Source organism: Gymnoscopelus microlampas (assembly GCF_963454915.1).
Source record: "Gymnoscopelus microlampas genome assembly, chromosome: 23".
NCBI lineage: Eukaryota > Metazoa > Chordata > Actinopteri > Myctophiformes > Myctophidae > Gymnoscopelus > Gymnoscopelus microlampas.
The window spans coordinates 34,709,805-34,728,208 of NC_139960.1; the positions used below are offsets into that span (position 1 = coordinate 34,709,805).

At 41.8% G+C, this 18,404-nt stretch overlaps 1 protein-coding gene across 1 annotated transcript in view; it reads left to right on the forward strand.

Moving 5' to 3' along the window:
- The window catches only part of snd1 (staphylococcal nuclease and tudor domain containing 1), a 390,687-nt gene that overhangs the window by 9,718 nt on the left and 362,565 nt on the right, over window positions 1-18,404 (forward strand). The window contains exons 5-9 of the mRNA XM_084049382.1: window positions 6,220-6,380; window positions 8,043-8,134; window positions 12,443-12,601; window positions 13,034-13,140; window positions 15,067-15,157. Coding sequence (XP_083905508.1) covers window positions 6,220-6,380; window positions 8,043-8,134; window positions 12,443-12,601; window positions 13,034-13,140; window positions 15,067-15,157 — 610 coding nt within the window. The remainder of the gene's footprint in view (window positions 1-6,219; window positions 6,381-8,042; window positions 8,135-12,442; window positions 12,602-13,033; window positions 13,141-15,066; window positions 15,158-18,404) is intronic.

Here is an 18,404-nt window from a genome sequence, read left to right on the forward strand (position 1 = left end):
TTCAGTGCAGAATTTCATTTCAGAGATGACATTTACTTTCCTACTGCTAATAAAAGTTTGTACAGCTTTAAAAGCGCCATAAAGCGGCAGTACAAATGTCTGATTCCAATGGTTTGCTTTCTAAATCACTGCTACACCACACCGTCGTAGTGGTGCAACAATTAATCTAACTAAAACATTCGATTTTAATAAAATACTCAATTATAGGGGACAAATTTGATGGGTCGTTTATTTCTTTCAGCAATACAAATTAAAAACAATAGCAGATCTACAAGCTCACGTGTCACCATGAAACGTGTTGTGAGATCGACCATTCTTTTTTGCATGACACGGCCCAAAATGAGGACGCCAGGGTGAAAGTGTTTAAAACTTCATTTTGAAACTTAACGGAAAGGTCTTTAGCTTTGTTTTAAAAGAGTTGGTTATAGCAGACCTGTTTGTTCCAGATATGTGGTGCATAAAAACGGAACGCTGCTTCTCCGCGTTTGGTGAAAGTGGGGTACATTATCACTGACACCCACTGTGCATCCTTACGCTCCCTACCGTTGCCCCTCTTCTCGCTTCTTGCTGGTGTGTGTGTGTGTGCGTGCGCCAGTATAGGAGCACTCTCTGCACATGTGGACGGGAAACCCCTCTAGCCATATGATTCCTGCTCCCCATCTCATACTGCAAAGGCAGCAGGGTGCTTCTTACCAAGATTCAACATTTTGTATCTCAAAATTATTATTTTTTCGTGTGTGTGTGTGTGTGGAGGGGAGATATGAGCGAATGCAAAGACGTAGCCTACAGCATGTTCAAATAGAAGGGAATTGGAAGGTTCTTTCTCCCCCGGTGTGTTATCACAGTATTCCAACAGAATCGGTTTTGATTTGAAACAGGGTCTGAATCCCTCGCTTAAAGGTACTTACTGACCTACAGAGATGATAGAATCGCTATCTACACATCTGCTTCCATATATACCAACTTTGCTAATTATAGCTTTTTAGTTCGCCTCTGTCAGTCTGACTGCTGCCATTGTAGTGTCTGCTTTCAGCGGTGGCCCAGTGGCAGCGGTGGCCTAGTGGTTAGAGGGGCGGTCTTGATGCCGGAAGGTCCCTAGTTCGATTCCCCAATTCATCACATCGATCATGAATCACCGCTGAATAGCCCTTGAGCAAGGCTTCCATGCAGGGTCCGGCTGGAAACAAGTTTCGTACTTAGTCCGACACCCTGGGTAAACAACAAACTTTGCTTTTTTTTTTTGCTCCAATGCAGTGTTAAATGCTGTCTTAAAAAGTGTTAAAAGTGCTATACAGCAGCTACGGTGAGCTGCTAAGTATCTTAAACACGGTTCAAACTCAAATTCATTGTCACATCGCAGGTTTACCAGGAAAGAAATGGTCAGATATCAATAATGGGCATTGTGAAACCTATACATAAGATGCATGATATACTGTATGCACAAGTTAAAAATAGCAGTGGGATGAGGCAGTGGAAATAGCAGCAGATACTGTATAATGGCAAATATGTACATCATATAGATATATGCAGATATAATACCAACTGTTTCAGAATATACATTCGTATACATACTGTAGATGAATAATTCTGTGTGGTGGCCTGTGTCAGGACAGCCTGGGCAACAGGCAGGCTCAGCGCTTGTTCAACTGCCTTCGGAGAAGTCTGTTGACTTCATTTGACGTCTTACAGAAGAATCTGTAATAAGTAAAAAAAAAAACTTTTCACAGTTCCCAGAAAGTTGGGTCTTTCTTGCTCGGTAGGCAAGAAACGGTTTGGGTTTCAATCTGATGTGTCTGGCATTTTAATTGACTTCGACTGCGTTACCCCCCTTTAGACATAGCAGTCTCTTTTTCAGGCTTGCAAGATGTAAGTAAGAAGAAAAACTAAAACTAATCTTTGCACTGTTGCCAGTACACGATCCCACCACCCCAGATCAATCGGGCAGCTGTCCCTCGCTGCCAAACAAAGAGCCTGCTTGAACGAGTTGACTATTTTTAAGCTCTGAATAATTAAAGTGACCCGTTAAATCCTGTACCTTGGACTTTTTTTTGGAGAGGTGCAATTAATTGTGGTACTAGTGCTCGCAGCTGTTTGACTTGCTTGGAGTATCTGTTAAAGATTGTTTTGCGTTTCACAGGTAACATCACACCCACCACCGTATCAATGTCAGAACCTCAATTACATGGCACTCACTCGGATAAATCTAAAGTCACTCAACCTTAAAATAAAAATAAATTGTTTCTGCCAGTAAAAACACATCTCAGGGAGCTCTTCAGATATCAAAATGCAGTTATTCTAAGAATGTGACTCAGAAATCAATCATGAATTTCAACAAGCCAGACACATTTGAACAATGAGACTGAAGGGCCTGTGTTAAGCTATGATTTGTAGTGTTTATTGGGTCTTGCCCTTAAGTCAAGCTGCTGTAAACCCATCTGAGATGGCTGTGTTTTAACAGAAGCTAGTTCATAACAAAGCACTAAAAGACGACATAGAAGAACAAAGAGGGGAGGCGGCCCAGGGTGGGTGCGTGCAACTCCACAATCAAACCCATTTTAGATATGCCTTCAGAAGTTGGAACAAGATTAATTGCGGGGCAGATATGCAAACTGAATGTTGATAGAGTTGTTTTCAAGCCCCTCTGGCTTTCATAGACGCTCATAATAGTCTGGTTATCAGCAGCACTTCAAGTCAAACATTGCTGCGCTCTGTTGAATTGATGTCTTCATTCTCCACGGATAAAGAGGTTCAGCCTGTAAATGTTGACACGTTGTCGTTCAGTTAAACGTCAGCAGAATGTCAGGAGCATACCTGTTATGTTCCAGTGATGTTTCATGGTAGGGCTGGGCAATATACTGTATCAATATTATATTCATCGCGATGTGAGACTAGATATCATATGGGATTTTGGATCTTGTAGCATCGTGATATGGCGTAAGTCTATTTTTTTCCTGGTCACTTGAATGGGGCGGCAGTGGCTCAGGGGTAGAGTGGCCGGTAGAGTGGACGGATGGGAATTGCAAGGTTCCCAGTTCGATCCCGGGCTCCCCCAGTGTTAGTGTCGAAGTGTCCTTGAGCAAGACGCTAATTGCTCCCGATGAGCAGGTTGGTGCCTTGCATGGTTTCCTCCGCCATCTGTGTATGAATGTGTGTGTGAATGGGTGAATGTAATGCAAAATATAAAGCACTTTGGATAAATAAATGCACTATTTATAAATAAATGCTACATAAATGCACCATTTACCATTTACTTGAGCTTTATTTTATACTTTGGAGAAAAAAAAACTTTTATCTACCAGCTCATTGTGACAAGTTTCATGGCACTTTGTTGTATGCTATTGACTAATTCAGGTTAGCTAGACGGTTTGTCTTCAAGGATGAAATGATTTTCCACAGTAGGTGCTTGCATAACACAAACGCATACTTAATTTAACAATCCACGATTGATTTGAATGAATAACATTATTATTATAATAAGCAGTCTGTATGGTAGAGCATGTTGATACAATATAACTAGTACACCTATAGTTGGAGGTGGTCCAACTACTAGACCCTAGTGTTGGTTGGGACACCTACTGGTCGACAAGTAGCCCTGCCCGAAGCTCATTAGCCAAGCAATATCTCTCCCGTTCAAGCCAGGGATTCCCTCTTGCATGAGCGGTAAATGATTGTGTCTCCTACACGTGAGATCCAGGTTTGAATCGCAGGTGTTACAGTCAGGAGAGGACATGAAACATACAGACGGCAACTTTAAGAGGAGATTACGTATTTAAACTTGTATGGCTCAGAGAATATATATGTGAAACGGACCTTTCTGCACATGGGTAGTCTGAACCTACGGCCAGAAACAAGGGGGGTAAAATCCTGGTAGAGAGGGTGGGGGTCATATGATGAGGTTGAGTGCTTACCCCCCCCCAAAAAAAAGAAACGCATGGAAACTGATTATTGTCAATCAGATTTGAACCACAAGACGGACACTGAAGCATTGTACTAGCCAAAAATATGTGCTCTACAAGCTCACAAATCGCACATATAAATTGATCATTACTCATGCATATGTCTTTACGCCATTACCACAGCAACAAATGCAGAAAGGTGGACCATTGTCTGAATGCACAAATCCGATTTGAGGATTTGCAAATGACAGTGTGGACAGTCAGTCCTAAAGTTCAGATTTGAGAAACAAATGGGATTTGCCTTCAGTAGCTAGGCCAGGAGGAAACGACATTGGCCAGCAAAAGGAGTGACAATGTTTTCATTGAGTTCACCTTTTCAGTCTTGTGTTTGTTTGCTAAACTCGGGTCCAAAAGACTGATGGATTAAAGTCTTGCAGCTCTGGTGTGTGGATCCTTCAGAACGCTACATGCTAGTTGTGATTGTCATAAGTGTCACGTCTATATTTGTCTCAAATAACTTTGTGACCTTGTGTCTTATGGAGTTGCACAATCTAGGCTATCGTTTTAGTGCAATTGACATCTCAATGTACACATGTGCAACAGTGGTATTGCGAAGGATAGTGGAGGCAAATAGGCTCTGTGCATAGCTGTAGTCCCGGGTTTCCAGAAGGTGTCATAACAGTTTCCTGTTCATTTTCCCATAGTTTCGTCGATTGGCTCGGCAGCGGATTTGAACCCTGAAAACGCATACGAAGGTCTTATGTGTCTCCAGTTCAAATCTTCTGCTGAGCCAATCAAACATTGCTATGGCAAATTTGACTTTGGGCCAGTCAGTCACATTGTGCTAAAAACCTTTTATTTTTATTGAACTAAACACTTTTAGTTCTTGATAGAAAACAAAACCAATCTGGAAGAAAAAACAGTGCAGGCCATCTGATAAGTATCATAATGATTTAATGACTTCTTAGTAACTGGTCTTGCAGGCACATTCGATCCCAGAGGTGTCAAGAGTCAACCACTGCCTTATTGTCTCCGCCAGGCCGAAAGGCATGGCGAGAGAGTATGTTTTACCCTCTGTCCGTCCGTACGTCCGTCCGTCCGTCCTGTCCGTCCGTTAGCAGCTAATCTCTGGCACCGTTGGCCCGGCCGCTGCGAAACATTTCAGATTGGCCCGTTATAGCGCCACCAGGAGGCCGATATGTGCAAAACACATTTATTGATACTACTCCTACAGATTTTGTCCAAACATCACACAAATCGGTACACAGTATCTCTATAGTCATGTGATCAACACAGATTTATCCAATTTCCCATATTCTATCCTGATTGCCTAAGATTGGCTTCCAAAGTTTGCAGGAGTGCTCCGTTTTGAACAAAATGCCTCAATATCATGAACACAGCATGCAATTTCCGTGAAATGTTGCACGCACATTCCCAAAAGGCAGAGGAAGAACTACCATTAGATATTTTTCAAATCAGCCTCATGGTGGCGCTATAACAGGCCGATTCGTATTTTTACCTATAACTGCACCAATCTGTGTAAAACTTTGTATGCACAATCCCTAGAGGTCAAGGAAAAACCTTTGCCCTGCATTTTTCACATCTGCTTTTTATAGCGCCACCAGGAGGCCGACTTCTGTAAAACATGTTTTTTTATATTACTCCTTCCGATTTTATCCACATTCCACGCAAATCGGTACACATGATCTCTATAGTCATGTGATCAAGACGGATGTGTTAGATTTTTCATATTCCATCCTGATTGGCTAAGATTTACATCTAAAGTTTGCAGTAGTGGCTTGTTTTGGAGAAAATGCCGCAAATCATGAGCACAGCATCCGATTGCAGACAAACTTTGCACGCACATTCACAATGTGTTGAGGAGCAAATGCCGCCCTTTTAACATTGGCCTGTTATAGCGCCACCAGCAGGTCTAATTTAGCAAAACAATTGTTTTGAACAAAATGCCTCAAATCATGAATGCAGTGTCCGATTGCCGTGCAAGGCCTAAGAAGAAATGGCTACCTTTTCACATTGGCCTATTATAGCGCCACCAGGAGGCCACAATAACCTACCTGACCTGGCGGAGACCTGTGCTCCGAGGAGCACTTTTTCTAGTTAAACCCTCTGAAATCACACTAATCATTGCTCGAGTGATAACTTCTTTCCGAATGGAGCTATTGAAGTTTAGATCGCCTGAAAGGATTCATGCATAAAAAAAGCAATACATTGAAAAACGAAATGCATTGTCAGTTTTCATAGCATTCAGCCCTAGTCCCCTCTAACGCTTTAACTGTGTTTGTGCGTGTGTTCGTGTGTGCAGTCCAGAACAGGCCAGACTCTGTGATTTGGAGGACACGTCCAAAAGTGCTAAGAAAGGCATGTGGAGCGAGGGCGGCGGAACACACACCATCCGTGACATGAAATACGTCATGGAGAATCCACGCAACTACGTCGACTCTATGCACCAGAAACCAGTCAACGGTAAATGCACGATGGAGACACACACACACACACACACACACACACACTAACCCAAAGCCCTGCTTTTTTTTCCAGGTCTAAGCCCAATTTGCTGGCTGCCATTTTAGCTCCGATGTTGTGCAGGCAATATCCACTCTGCAGCATGTAATGGCATCATCCTAATACAAACATAAACGTCCCCTTAACGCTTCAGTCCTCTGGTCTCTCGCTCCTCACCTACCCGACGTGTAATGTTTGGTTCTCCATTCATTCCGGACGAGCAACGTTAACGGCAGCTCAGCTCATTAAATGAATAGGGGAAATTAACACAGGGGCTTTTGTTTTTTCTCTCCATTGTTTTATTCCTTGTTTTATCCCGTTCACGAGACAGAGCAGGGCTCGCTTGGAGAATGGTTTGCAAGCTATTCAGCCGGAGAGCCTTAAATTTGCCCTCCTTGAGTTGCTGCGGTCTACGGTTGGAATACCAATATACATCTCTTATATACACACACGCACGTGTTTAACACGTAGGTGCGCAAAGAGCCCATCTCCGAACACAATTATGGTCTGAAATGTGTTTCATAAAGATGACTCACTCTCTTTGTCGTTGTCAGAGGTTCTTTCGGGGTTTCAGATGAATGAGATGTGAGTGTAAAGATGATTAAAAACATATCATCTCAACAGCTCTTCGATGTTCACTAGACCTGTTATGTTACGCTAGTATTGGATCACTACGTGGACATCGATTAGGTCGATTGTCTTGTCTCCTTTAACCATTGATCTCTTGCAGCCTGCTGGGATTCTGCTCAGTTTCTTTTGTTTACTTAAGGGCATTTGTGCTGTATTAGACAGTGCAGTATGTATTGGATCACTGGTTTGCAACGTCGGGTCTGGGGACCACCACTCCACCAGGGGTCCAAATGGACTGAGGACACTGAGGATTCTATGGTGTAGTTTGGGGTACAAGAGAGAGCCAATCTTTTCAAATGGGGTCTATTTGCTAATGCAGATTAAACTGGGGTCCTTGGAATTAAAACAAAGTTGACACTCATTGTATTAGATAGTTTAGTATTCATTTATAGTATTGTAGAGAGGGAGAGAAATGAGAAGGAAGAGAGAAGGACTAATGTAACACAAAGGTTATGAGCTGGGCTTTGAACCCATTATGATTATGTGAGTAATGTTAAAGGTTCTGTAAGTGATATTCCTTTATTAAAATAAGTGTTCAATAGCTAAAGCAATCATTGTCTTTCCACAAACTCATACAGTATACCGGATAGATGAGTGGAATAGGAAGTAATGAAACAAACAAAAAAAGAGCATTGATTAAAATATGTTTTTAATATGACTCACAAGCACCTTTTGGCACGGGAGGTACAGCGGTTGCCTGTGAATTGGAAGGTTCCCGGTACGATCTTGGCTCCTGACATTGCACGTGGCAATGTCCTTGAGCAAGACACTGAACCCTGCCCTGACTAAGGAGCAGGCAGGCGTCGTGCATGGCTGCCTCTGTGTCTGTTAATTACATCACAAAGCTATTCCATTGGTTCACCTGACTAGAAAGGCACTTTATGAATGCAGTACGAACACATACTAAGTGGTTAAGTCACCAGAACCATTTTTAATGTATTTATTCATGGGGTCTAAACTCTCTCCCCCCCCCCTTTTCCCCCCCCTTTCAAGCCATCATTGAACACGTGCGTGACGGCAGTGTCGTGCGTGCCCTGCTTCTCCCAGACAACTATCTGGTCACCGTCATGCTGTCTGGAGTCAAGGTGAGATATGTGTGTGTATGTATGTGGAGGAGTTAATGAGTTGACCCCTTGTTGTTTTTCTTTTTGTGAAATATTATTTCATCATCTGCCACATGACATGAGACGTCCTCAAAGAAGAACTGTTCCATAAATCAGTCCAATGAGAGACTGTATGAGAATGACTAATCCTTATCAATGTTGAACTTTGTTTTAACCTTTTTTAAATTGCATTTTTTTTTTATAGTTTCCACTGTTAATTGGTTAACCACTTAAGCCCTATACTTCATTGACTGGGGTCCACCAGGGCTCTATACATGATCCCCTCCTTTTCCCCCACAAAATCGCTTTGTAAAAACTCTGTATTGCGACGTGTTGAGAACTCCATTCACCGAATGCTTGCCTATTTTCACCAAACATTTTCGTGTTATAACAGGCCCAGAATTGGGACGCCAGGCTTCATGTGGTTAATGTGTAACCGTAACATTATTTCTATCTGGGGGAACATTTGAGCACTCCCACTCTACTGATGGAGTTATAAACCAGTAAAACCACACGCAGATATGATCAGATGGAGCCAAGCAACATAAGCAAGCACAGCGCATGTGATTATGGGAAACTCTCTGTACAGTCTGCTGACTTGTTTTGTTATATTGTACCGTATGAATGTCAAACCTCAACTTCAAACGGAAATCCCACAAGCGGAAAATGGCTTTTGAGCACCCTGTTCACAGAGAAAAATGGTAACGCATAAACAAACAATCCTCCAAGGGCCTAAATGTGGAATAAAGTGATTGAAAAAAATCCCAACAGGTAAAATGGTATAAGTAAGGTAAACAAAAAAAAACGAAATAACTAAAACAACCTCCGGAGCATTTAAAGGTCATATCACCGAGGGGATGTTCCAAGTTTTACAAAGTCACTAAGGTCTGTTCCAGACTTAAGAATCTCCCCTTGGATAGTAGGCTGGTGGCTGTTGAAAAAGGCATAAAACAAGGAATAAACAACTGCTAGCCTCTGAATGTTTACATATAAATGAGTGTAAATCCACCATCAAGCCACATGAACCTGCTGACTCATTCTACCACTATGCTATGCTACTTCCTGCTATTCATTATTTAATTATTGCTGCTTTTTGTTTTGTTTATAAATTGATTTTGGATTCATTTTTGAAGAAGTTAACAATAGTTATGCTGTTGAAGAGGACACACAGGACAGTATGTCACTATGTTCACTACCTCCATCAAACAAGGCAATGTTGTAGTGAGCTTGTAGATCGGCTATTTTCGGTTTACCGTGGGCCCAGGGAGAATGACTGATTAACTGGCCATACAGTTTCCTTGCCAACCTCGAGAGGCCACTGTCTGAGCATGGCGCCAGAAGTGCCGCCAACACCTTATCGTCTCTGTCGGGTGGAAACCTCATACGTCCAAAACTGTCTCTTTTCAGGATTGAAATTCAAAAGTAGCAGACCCACAAGCTCGAAACTCGTCGCTTTGCGCCGCGCTTCGAGCTTGTGGATCTGCTACTTTCGATGCTTTTGTGCGACGCTGTAGTATGATCAAGTAGGGCAGTGGTTCTCAACCTTTTCAGGCCGCGACCCCCGAAAATAAGCATATTTGAACTGGGGACCCCCAACCCTGACATGCACTTGGAATGTATGAGTTGAGGCATTTAGTTTGACTCCGATCCACAGATAAATATTGTGAAAATAGCCCATCAAGCTCACAGTGAGATTTTGCCTCTTTCTTATATTATTTGACAATTTGGCCAATGTTTGACCAGTTTTTTTAGTATAGTTTGTTAATTACTTTTGATGCAGTAATAGTATTTTTCTTTCTTAAATTTTCTTTTTTTTAAGATATTTAAAAGGTTACTTAAATTGTCACTTCACTGTCATCTGGGGACCCACCCAAAATCATGTAGGCGACCCACAGGTTGAGAACCACTGAAGTAGGGCATCGATTTACTTTTTGTAAAAAAAGTTAAAATATGGAGATGGAGGTTTCTGCCTGACAGCAACATTATAGACAAACCACCACCTTAGCGGAGGTATATGTGCTCTGCCGAGAACATTTTTCTAGATCCACCTGTGATTCTGATAGAAGCAGTGGTTCGCAACCTTTTCTGGATCTTCGCCCACTTGAAAATCTTGAAAGCGGCACCTAGTGCAGCGCTACAAGCTTGTAGATCTGCTATTTTTGAAAAATCTTGAATATATATATATACATCTTTTTTCAAGCGAGCATCTTTAACTCAAATCTTTGCTTCTGGGGGTCCCTGGAATAAAACATTTTGATGGCCAAATACATATCTAAAATGTTTTTCTAAATCCTAACAATATGTTTCTATATCAGTGGTGCTCCAACTTTTCCATGTCAAGGATCCCCAAAATGATATGTATTTGGCCATGGACCCCCATCTCAAAATATGTTGTTCCAGGGACCCCCAGAAGCACAGATCGGAGTTGAAATGTTTGCTTTAAAACACATCAAAGATTTGCACAAATTTTCCACGATAAAAAAAAAAACATAGAAATATATTAAAATGACACTTAAATGATCTTAATGGATTAATGTTATTATCTATAAACATTTAGAGTTTTGGCAACCAGTGGGCCCCTGCCCACAGGTTGAGAATCACTGTGCTAGAAGTCAGTGGTTGAGATGTGAGACCTATATTCATGGTTTATAAACTCCACACCATTTGCCTCCTTGCGCTCATTTCCCTGTCGCAGAAACTAATGAAGTGCTGGGACTGGGAGGGTAAGGCGGTCCGCTATCGCTTTTTTATAAAAGTTAGAACAATAAAAAGAACCGAGGTTTAGGCCACCAGTGTTTTTATTTTCTCACTTGGACAAACCTGCGTTTGTACTTGTGGTGTTTATATTCTCTCGCCCAAATTCCCCCATCCGTCTCTTTCAGCCGAGTCAAGCTTTGCCAATGGACCACTCTCAAGATAACCAATCTTTTTCATCTCCCACTTGGAAGATATTGTGTCCGTTTGAAGGTGTTTCTTTGGCTGTTTAAAGCCTTATCTGGCCTGCTCTCTCTTTCTCTTTCTCTCTCTCTTCTCTCTCTCTCTCTCTCTCTCTCTCTCTCTCTCTCTCTCTCTCTCTCTCTCTGAGATCTGTCTAGCGTTGTTGCGCTTGTTTACAAGAAAATATGTTCATAATGCTGACATTGGTTTTTAGGCGATCACAGACGCACAATGGGGAGAACACGGATGATAGCGAACCACTTCCCTCCGCAAGACACACTGCTAACACACGCCCCGGGGGCTATTTGTCTCTGTCCTCTCGAGTGATATTTACATTAGTAATGGGAACTTGGCTAAATAAAGCTGACACGCGTAATGAGCTTGTAGATCGGGTATTCTCTGTATTTTTGCTTCCGTACGCCAAAGTATGAAATTAGGCTCAAGTGGTTAATCAGGTTAACCATTTCAATCGATTATAAACAAACATATTAAAAACGTTTTCACTTCGATTCATTAATATATTAAAAAATCCCACCCTGTGTGAAGGAAGCGGTGCCTTTGATGAGTGGCCTCCTGGTGGCGCTATAATAGGGCGGGGCGGGGCTTCAGCAATTAATGCTCGTCCCTATTGGTGGTGTAAGTCCACATACCAAATTGGGACTTGCTGGCATGCTGCGAACTGGAGTTATAGCTGTGTAAAGCGCTGTTTAAAGCCAGTGGCCTCCTGGTGGCGCTATAATAGGGCGGGGCGGGGCTTCAGCAATCAATGCTCGTCCCAATTGGTGGTGTAAGTCCACATACCAAATTTGGACTTGCTGGCATGCTGCGAACTGGAGTTATAGCTGTTTAAAGCCCGTGCTCAAACGGACATAACGGACAAACGGACAAACGGACAAACGGACATACGGACGGACATAGTCAAGAGTAGAGCGGCTGGCACCGCTAAAAAATACATAAAACCCCAGAAAAGTGATCGATTGATAAGAAATAAATCGATAGTTAAAATGGTGCATTTATATAGCGCTTTTATCCAAAGCGCTTTACAATGATTGTGCATTACATTCACCCATTCACACACACATTCACACACCGTTGGCGGAGGAAACCATGCAAGGCACCAACCTGCTCATCGGGAGCAATTAGGGGTTCAGCGTCTTGCTCAAGGACACTTCGACACTAACTCTGGGGGACGCCCGGGATCGAACTGAGCCACTGCCACCCCATAATGGACGATAGTTGCAGCCCTAAAGCCGAGACTGGCCAACATCTGATGTTTTGTGTTGCAATGTTCACGTGACACCTGTTGTTGACCGTGGTTTGTTTGTATGCGTACGTGTTCCCTCGCTCCCCCAGTGCCCAAGCTTCAAGCGGGAGGCAGACGGTACGGAGCTCCCGGAGCCGTTCGCAGCAGAAGCCAAGTTCTTCACAGAGTCCCGTCTTCTGCAGAGAGACGTCCAGATCATCTTGGAGAGCTGTCCGAACCAGATCATACTGGGATCGATCTTGCACCCGGTAAGAACCGTAAGAGTAACCTAACCCCATTAAGGCCTGAGTCCGATTCTTAAAATGTTTTCAGATTTTTGAAAAAATGTATAAAAAATATTTCTTCACAATTTTTCCAAAATAGCAGATCTGCTAGCTCGTAGCGCGGCACTCGGTGCCGTGCTATGAGCTTGTAGATCTGCTATTTTTGAATAGCCAAAGAAATCCAAAGTGACCCAGATGCGTTCCAGGTCTTAAAGGGTTAAGTCAAACATTTTCATGTCAAGGGCCCCCATAAGAAAACATTTGTGAATATTTTTTAATAAATTCTAAAATTGCCAAAATTTCAAATAGGGCTTAAGTGTTTAAAAAGTTCATTTGTAAATCAGCTATCTTCGCTGTCATCCCCCTTTGGTCTACTATTAATATTTCGATTGAACATTTGTGCTCCCACTTCTCCAGAACGGTAACATCACAGAGCTTCTACTGAAGGAGGGATTTGCCCGCTGTGTGGACTGGTCCATGGCTGTTTACACCCAGGGAGCTGACAAACTTCGAGCAGCTGAACGGTAAACACTATACGCACGCATCCACACACACGGAAATGGATTTCTGCACGACTGGAAAAGTGTTTGTAGCCTAAAGTCTGAAAATGTCACTTATTGGTTAACTTATTACTTAAAAAGGCTGTATCTCGGCTCCTTTATACTTTTTTTTACTATGTATTTTTGGCCGAGACATGCTATTTTCAAAGGCGTATAAAATTGAACGCGATCATACTGGAGATAAATATTCTGTGACTACTTCAAAAGGTAAGAAAATTGAAAAATCGCTGGCAGTGGGAGCACGCAGGACAGAAATGAGTCTGGCAGTAAGAGAGTTAACCAGTAGTTCTCACACTTTAAAGATTTTTCAAAAATAGCAGATGATTGTGCCGTGAGCTTGTATATATGCTATTTTTTAATAGTCAACGAAAAAATCTAAAATGACACGGATGCTTTCCCGGTTTTAATGGGTTAAGCTGTGAACCTCAGAACAAAAATAAGTTGAGAGTTTTGAAAAGGCAAATGTATGGGAGCCAAGTCTAAAGTAGGCTACTGTACGTACATGTACTAATACATATACTAATAATGTCAAATCAACAATTGAATATGATTTCACTGATGTTGGTTTTGCTTTGATATTCGCGCTCAAGCCTTGGCGCACGCTCCACTTGCAGTAATGGATGCAGACGGCACCTTTTATTAGATTAATTATTTTATTGGCCTTTTTACTGTGTGTGTTTAAGCACTTTCTACCCGGCGTCCCTATTTTGGACCTCATAGGCAAAAGAAAAAACGACGAAGAAGAAACATCAAATATCATGTTCACCCAATATAAGACGTTTAGATCATGCGGTAGGTAGGGTATATGACGTGGATTCACCCTCAAGTTCAAGCTGATACTGGGGAGTAAATCCACGTTATCAGTCTGGCAATGCCAGGCTATAGCTCAGTGGTAAAAGTCTCAGCACTTGCGTGAGGCACCCCGGGTTAGAAGCCCTGGGTAGGACATGAAAGTTACAGATTGCAGTGGTTAATTTCATCATGGACATACACACACACCGCAGTCAAATACAGTGATTTAATTTGTTTCACACCAAACCGTGTGAAAATGGGTTGAGAATTCAGCGAGTTTTGGCTTTAATTGTGTAGAGACATCTTGCTTCAGTAGACGTGCATGCCGTATACATGCATTAGGAGGCACGCCTCGTACTTACATACTACTGTATGTGGCGGACGCGTTTAACCCATTAAGACCTGGAACTGTATCATTTTTAGATTTGAGCTAAAAAGCATTATTTTACACTTTTTGCGCTATTCAAAAATAGCAGATATACAAGCTCATAGCGCGGCACCGAGTGCCGCGCTACGAGCTTGTAGATCTGCTATTTTTGAAAATTTGTGAAAATGTGTGCAAATCTTTGAATATATATATTTTTAAAGCGAACATTTTTAACTCAAATCTTTGCTTCTGGGGGGTCCCTGGAACTAAATATTTTGATGGGGGTCCGCGGCCAAATACATATAATTTTGGGGGTCCTTGACATGAAAAAGATTGAGCACCACTGATATAGAAACATACGTTTTTCAGAATACTGTTGAGCTTTAGGAGACATGTAGAATCGGCTTCAGGTCTCAATGGGTTAATGCGTCGCTCCCATGGAACGGCAGCGTCCAATGTGGTATCCAATTGTATATCTTCTCTTGTCGGGTGGAAACCTCATGTGTCCATATGTGACTTTTCGGGATTCAAATGCAAAAATGAGCAAAAGTAGCGGATCCACAAGCTCGAAACGCGGTTACTTAGTTTTGTGCGGTGGTGTAGTATGATCAAGTAGGTTGTTAAAAAAAACACAACAATTTTGAATATGGAGATATGAGATTTCTGCCAGACAACAGCGATATCTATGAAATGAATCCCTTGGGTTTGATGATGATGTTCTCCCGGCTCAGGTCTGCCAAAGAGAGAAAGGTCCGTATCTGGAAGGATTACGTCGCCCCCACAGCCAACATGGACCAGAAGGACAGGGTGTTTGTAGCCAAGGTAAGAGCACACAATTGTTTTTATTTTTTTAGTCTTTTTATTTATTCTCAGTGGTGGAAAGTAACTAAGTACATTTACTTAAGTACTGTACTTAAGTACAATTTTGAGGTATTTGTATTTACTTGAGTATTTCCAATTCCCAATACTTTGACTTCTACTCCACTACATCTCAGAGGCAAATGTTGTACTTTTACTCCACTACATTTATTTGAAGACTTTACTTACTAGTTACTTTTCAGATATAAATTATGATATAATGAAACATACACTAACCACTTTAAACCTATTTTATACATAGGCTATTTGAAAATAGCAGATCTACAAGCTCACAACGCGTCGCATCGCGACGTGTTGTGAGCTTGTAGATCGGCTATTTTCAAATATTTAGTACTTTTACTTTTGGTACTTTAAGTACATTTTGATGCAAATACTTTCGTACTTTTACTCAAGTAACATTTTAATTCTGGATTTTTACTTGTAACAGAGTATTTTTATATTGCAGTATTGGTACTTTTACTTAAGTAAAGAATTTGAGCACTTTTTCCACCACAGGGTAAGAGCACAGAATTGTTTTTATTTTTTTAGTCTTTTTATTTATTCTTCCTCAGCTCGCCCATCTATCTTCATCTCACTCTGCTCGAGTCCGTCTGACAAAGATCTGTGTCTGGTCTGTCGTACCAGTGTCTTGGAATTTCAGTCTAAATATTTTTTTGACTTCCTGTCTCCCAGAGGAAGTCAGCACAAAAGTTTCTTTGAAAAGTCCAGATAAAAATTGTGCAGCGGTAAGGAATAAAACCGTCAAACGTGACATGCAGGCCTGCCTGTCTGTCTGTCGGTCTTTAATCCATTAAGACCGGAAACGCATCTGTGTGTCATTTTGGCTATTCAAAAATAGCAGATATACAAGCTCATAGCATTCCACCGAGTGCCGCGCTATGGGCTTGTATATTTGCTATTTTTGAAAAGAATCGTCAAAATGTGTAAATCTTTGAATGTATACTGTATATATATTTAGTTAAGCGGAACATTTTAACAAAAAAATTTGCTTCTGGGGGTCCCTTGAACGACATTTTGAGATGGGGGTCCGCTGCCAAATACATATAATTTTGGGGGTTCTTGACATGAAAAAAGTTTGAGAACCACTGATATAGCAACATATATAAAAAAAAAAAAAAAAAGTAGAATCCCCAGAAGATTGAGTTAAAAATGTTCGCTTAAAAAAATATATATATTCAAAGATTTGCACACATTTTCCACGATAAAAAAAAAAGCAGATCTACAAGCTCCTAGTGCGGCAATCGATGCCGCGCTAGGAGCTTGTAGATCTGCTATTTTTGAATAGCCCAAAGACATCTTAAAAATGACAGAGATGCGTTCCCGGATTGAATGGGTTAAAAGGCAGGCCTGGGGATCAGCGCCACGGGAGACGTCCCAGAAAGCCATGCTGTCTGGCGTGCCGTCGCATGACAATCCACTGTCAATCCCTCCACTGACTCTCCCTTATAGCCCATTGAGACCTGAAGCCGATTCTACATGTCTCCTAAATCTCAACAGTTTTCCGAAAAACGTATGTTTCTATATCAGTGGTGCTCAATCTTTTTCATGTCAAGGACCCCCAAAATTATATGTATTTGGCCGCGGACCCCCATCAAAATATTTTGTTCCAGGGACCCCCAGAAGCAACGATTTGAGTTAAAAATGTTCGCTTTAAAAATATATATATTCAAAGATTTGCACACATTTTCACGATTTTTCAAAAAATAGCAGATCTACAAGCTCGTAGCGCGGCACTCGGTGCCGCGCTACGAGCTTGTATATCTGCTATTTTTGAATAGCCCAAAGTGTGAAATAATGCTTTTTAGCTCAAATCTAAAAATGACACAGTTCCAGGTCTCAATGGGTTAGGCTGTGCGGCATAAGAGTGCAGAGAGCTCTTTGAGACGCAGCCGCGTGGATTTAAAGTTCTCAGTCGCCACAACTGATATCAGTCATTTGGATTCCATGGAAGTCAACATGGGTCTTCTACGGCAGTGGTTCTCAAACTTTTTCATGTCAAGGACCCCCCAACTGGACACTTATTGGCCCGCGGACCCCCATTTGAAAAGATATGCCAGGGGGCCAGGGACCCCCACAAGAGAAGAGTTTTATGGCCCTATAGCAGTGATTCTCAACCATTTTAATTTCAAGGACCCCCATTTTGACATGCATTAGGCTACGGACCCATTTAATGGCATTTCTATCGCTGAAACCCCATTTTTGTTTGTAAAATCAATGTTAATTTAACTCTGAGAGTGTACAAATGGAACCAAATGGACCCTAACGGGTCCATTTGGTTCCATTTGTACACTCTCAGAGTTACAGGCCCATAAAGGGGTCCATTTGGTTTCTAACTATCCCTCATTTAGCTGGGGACCCCCTGGAACTCGCTCAAGGACCCCTGGGGTCCCCGGACCCCACTTTGAGAACCAATGCCATAGAAGTCAACATGGTCTTCTATGGAAGAGTGTCACGTGCCGAAAAACAGGCCACCTACGAGCTTATGACGCGTCACAGCCCATTTTCAGGGTATTAGTCATAGATGAAAGATTATTTGAAGTGGTCAAACTATCAGTAGAATAGGACTTGGCCTAGCAACGTTATTTCATGAGATTTTATTTAGCTTTAATCCATGCATTCGTCAAAATATATTTCTGCGGGCTCACTGGAACAAAATATTTTGAGATGGGGTCTGTGGCCGAATACATATCATTTTGGGGGGCCCTGACATGAAAAGGTTTGAGCACCACTGATATAGCAAAATGTTTTTTTTTCAGAAAACTGTTCGATTCTACATTTGTAGAATCGGCCTCAGGTCTTAAAGGGGAATTTTGGACCACGTTTTTCTTACCTTTTCTATGATGTTATGATATCCTAGGATGAATGATACAGTAGAAAAATGTCATAACTCCATCCCGGGTCCGCCACAGCTTAAAACGGTTAAAAGCGCCCCACCGGAAGTCTCGCTTAAAAAAAAAAGCTAACAAAATAAGCGATCTAACGCAAGGCTTATTGCTGTGTGCTTTTAGCTGTAACATCCTAGGATATCATAACATCATAGAACAGATAAGAAAACTCCCAAAATTCCCCTTTAATGGGTTAAATAAATAATGCATAGTTGCAGCCCTAGTTTTGGGTGGTAGGGGTTTGGATGAGAGACAACATGCACCCTTAAAAGGATCCATGGCTAATGTGACGTATATGCCTTAAT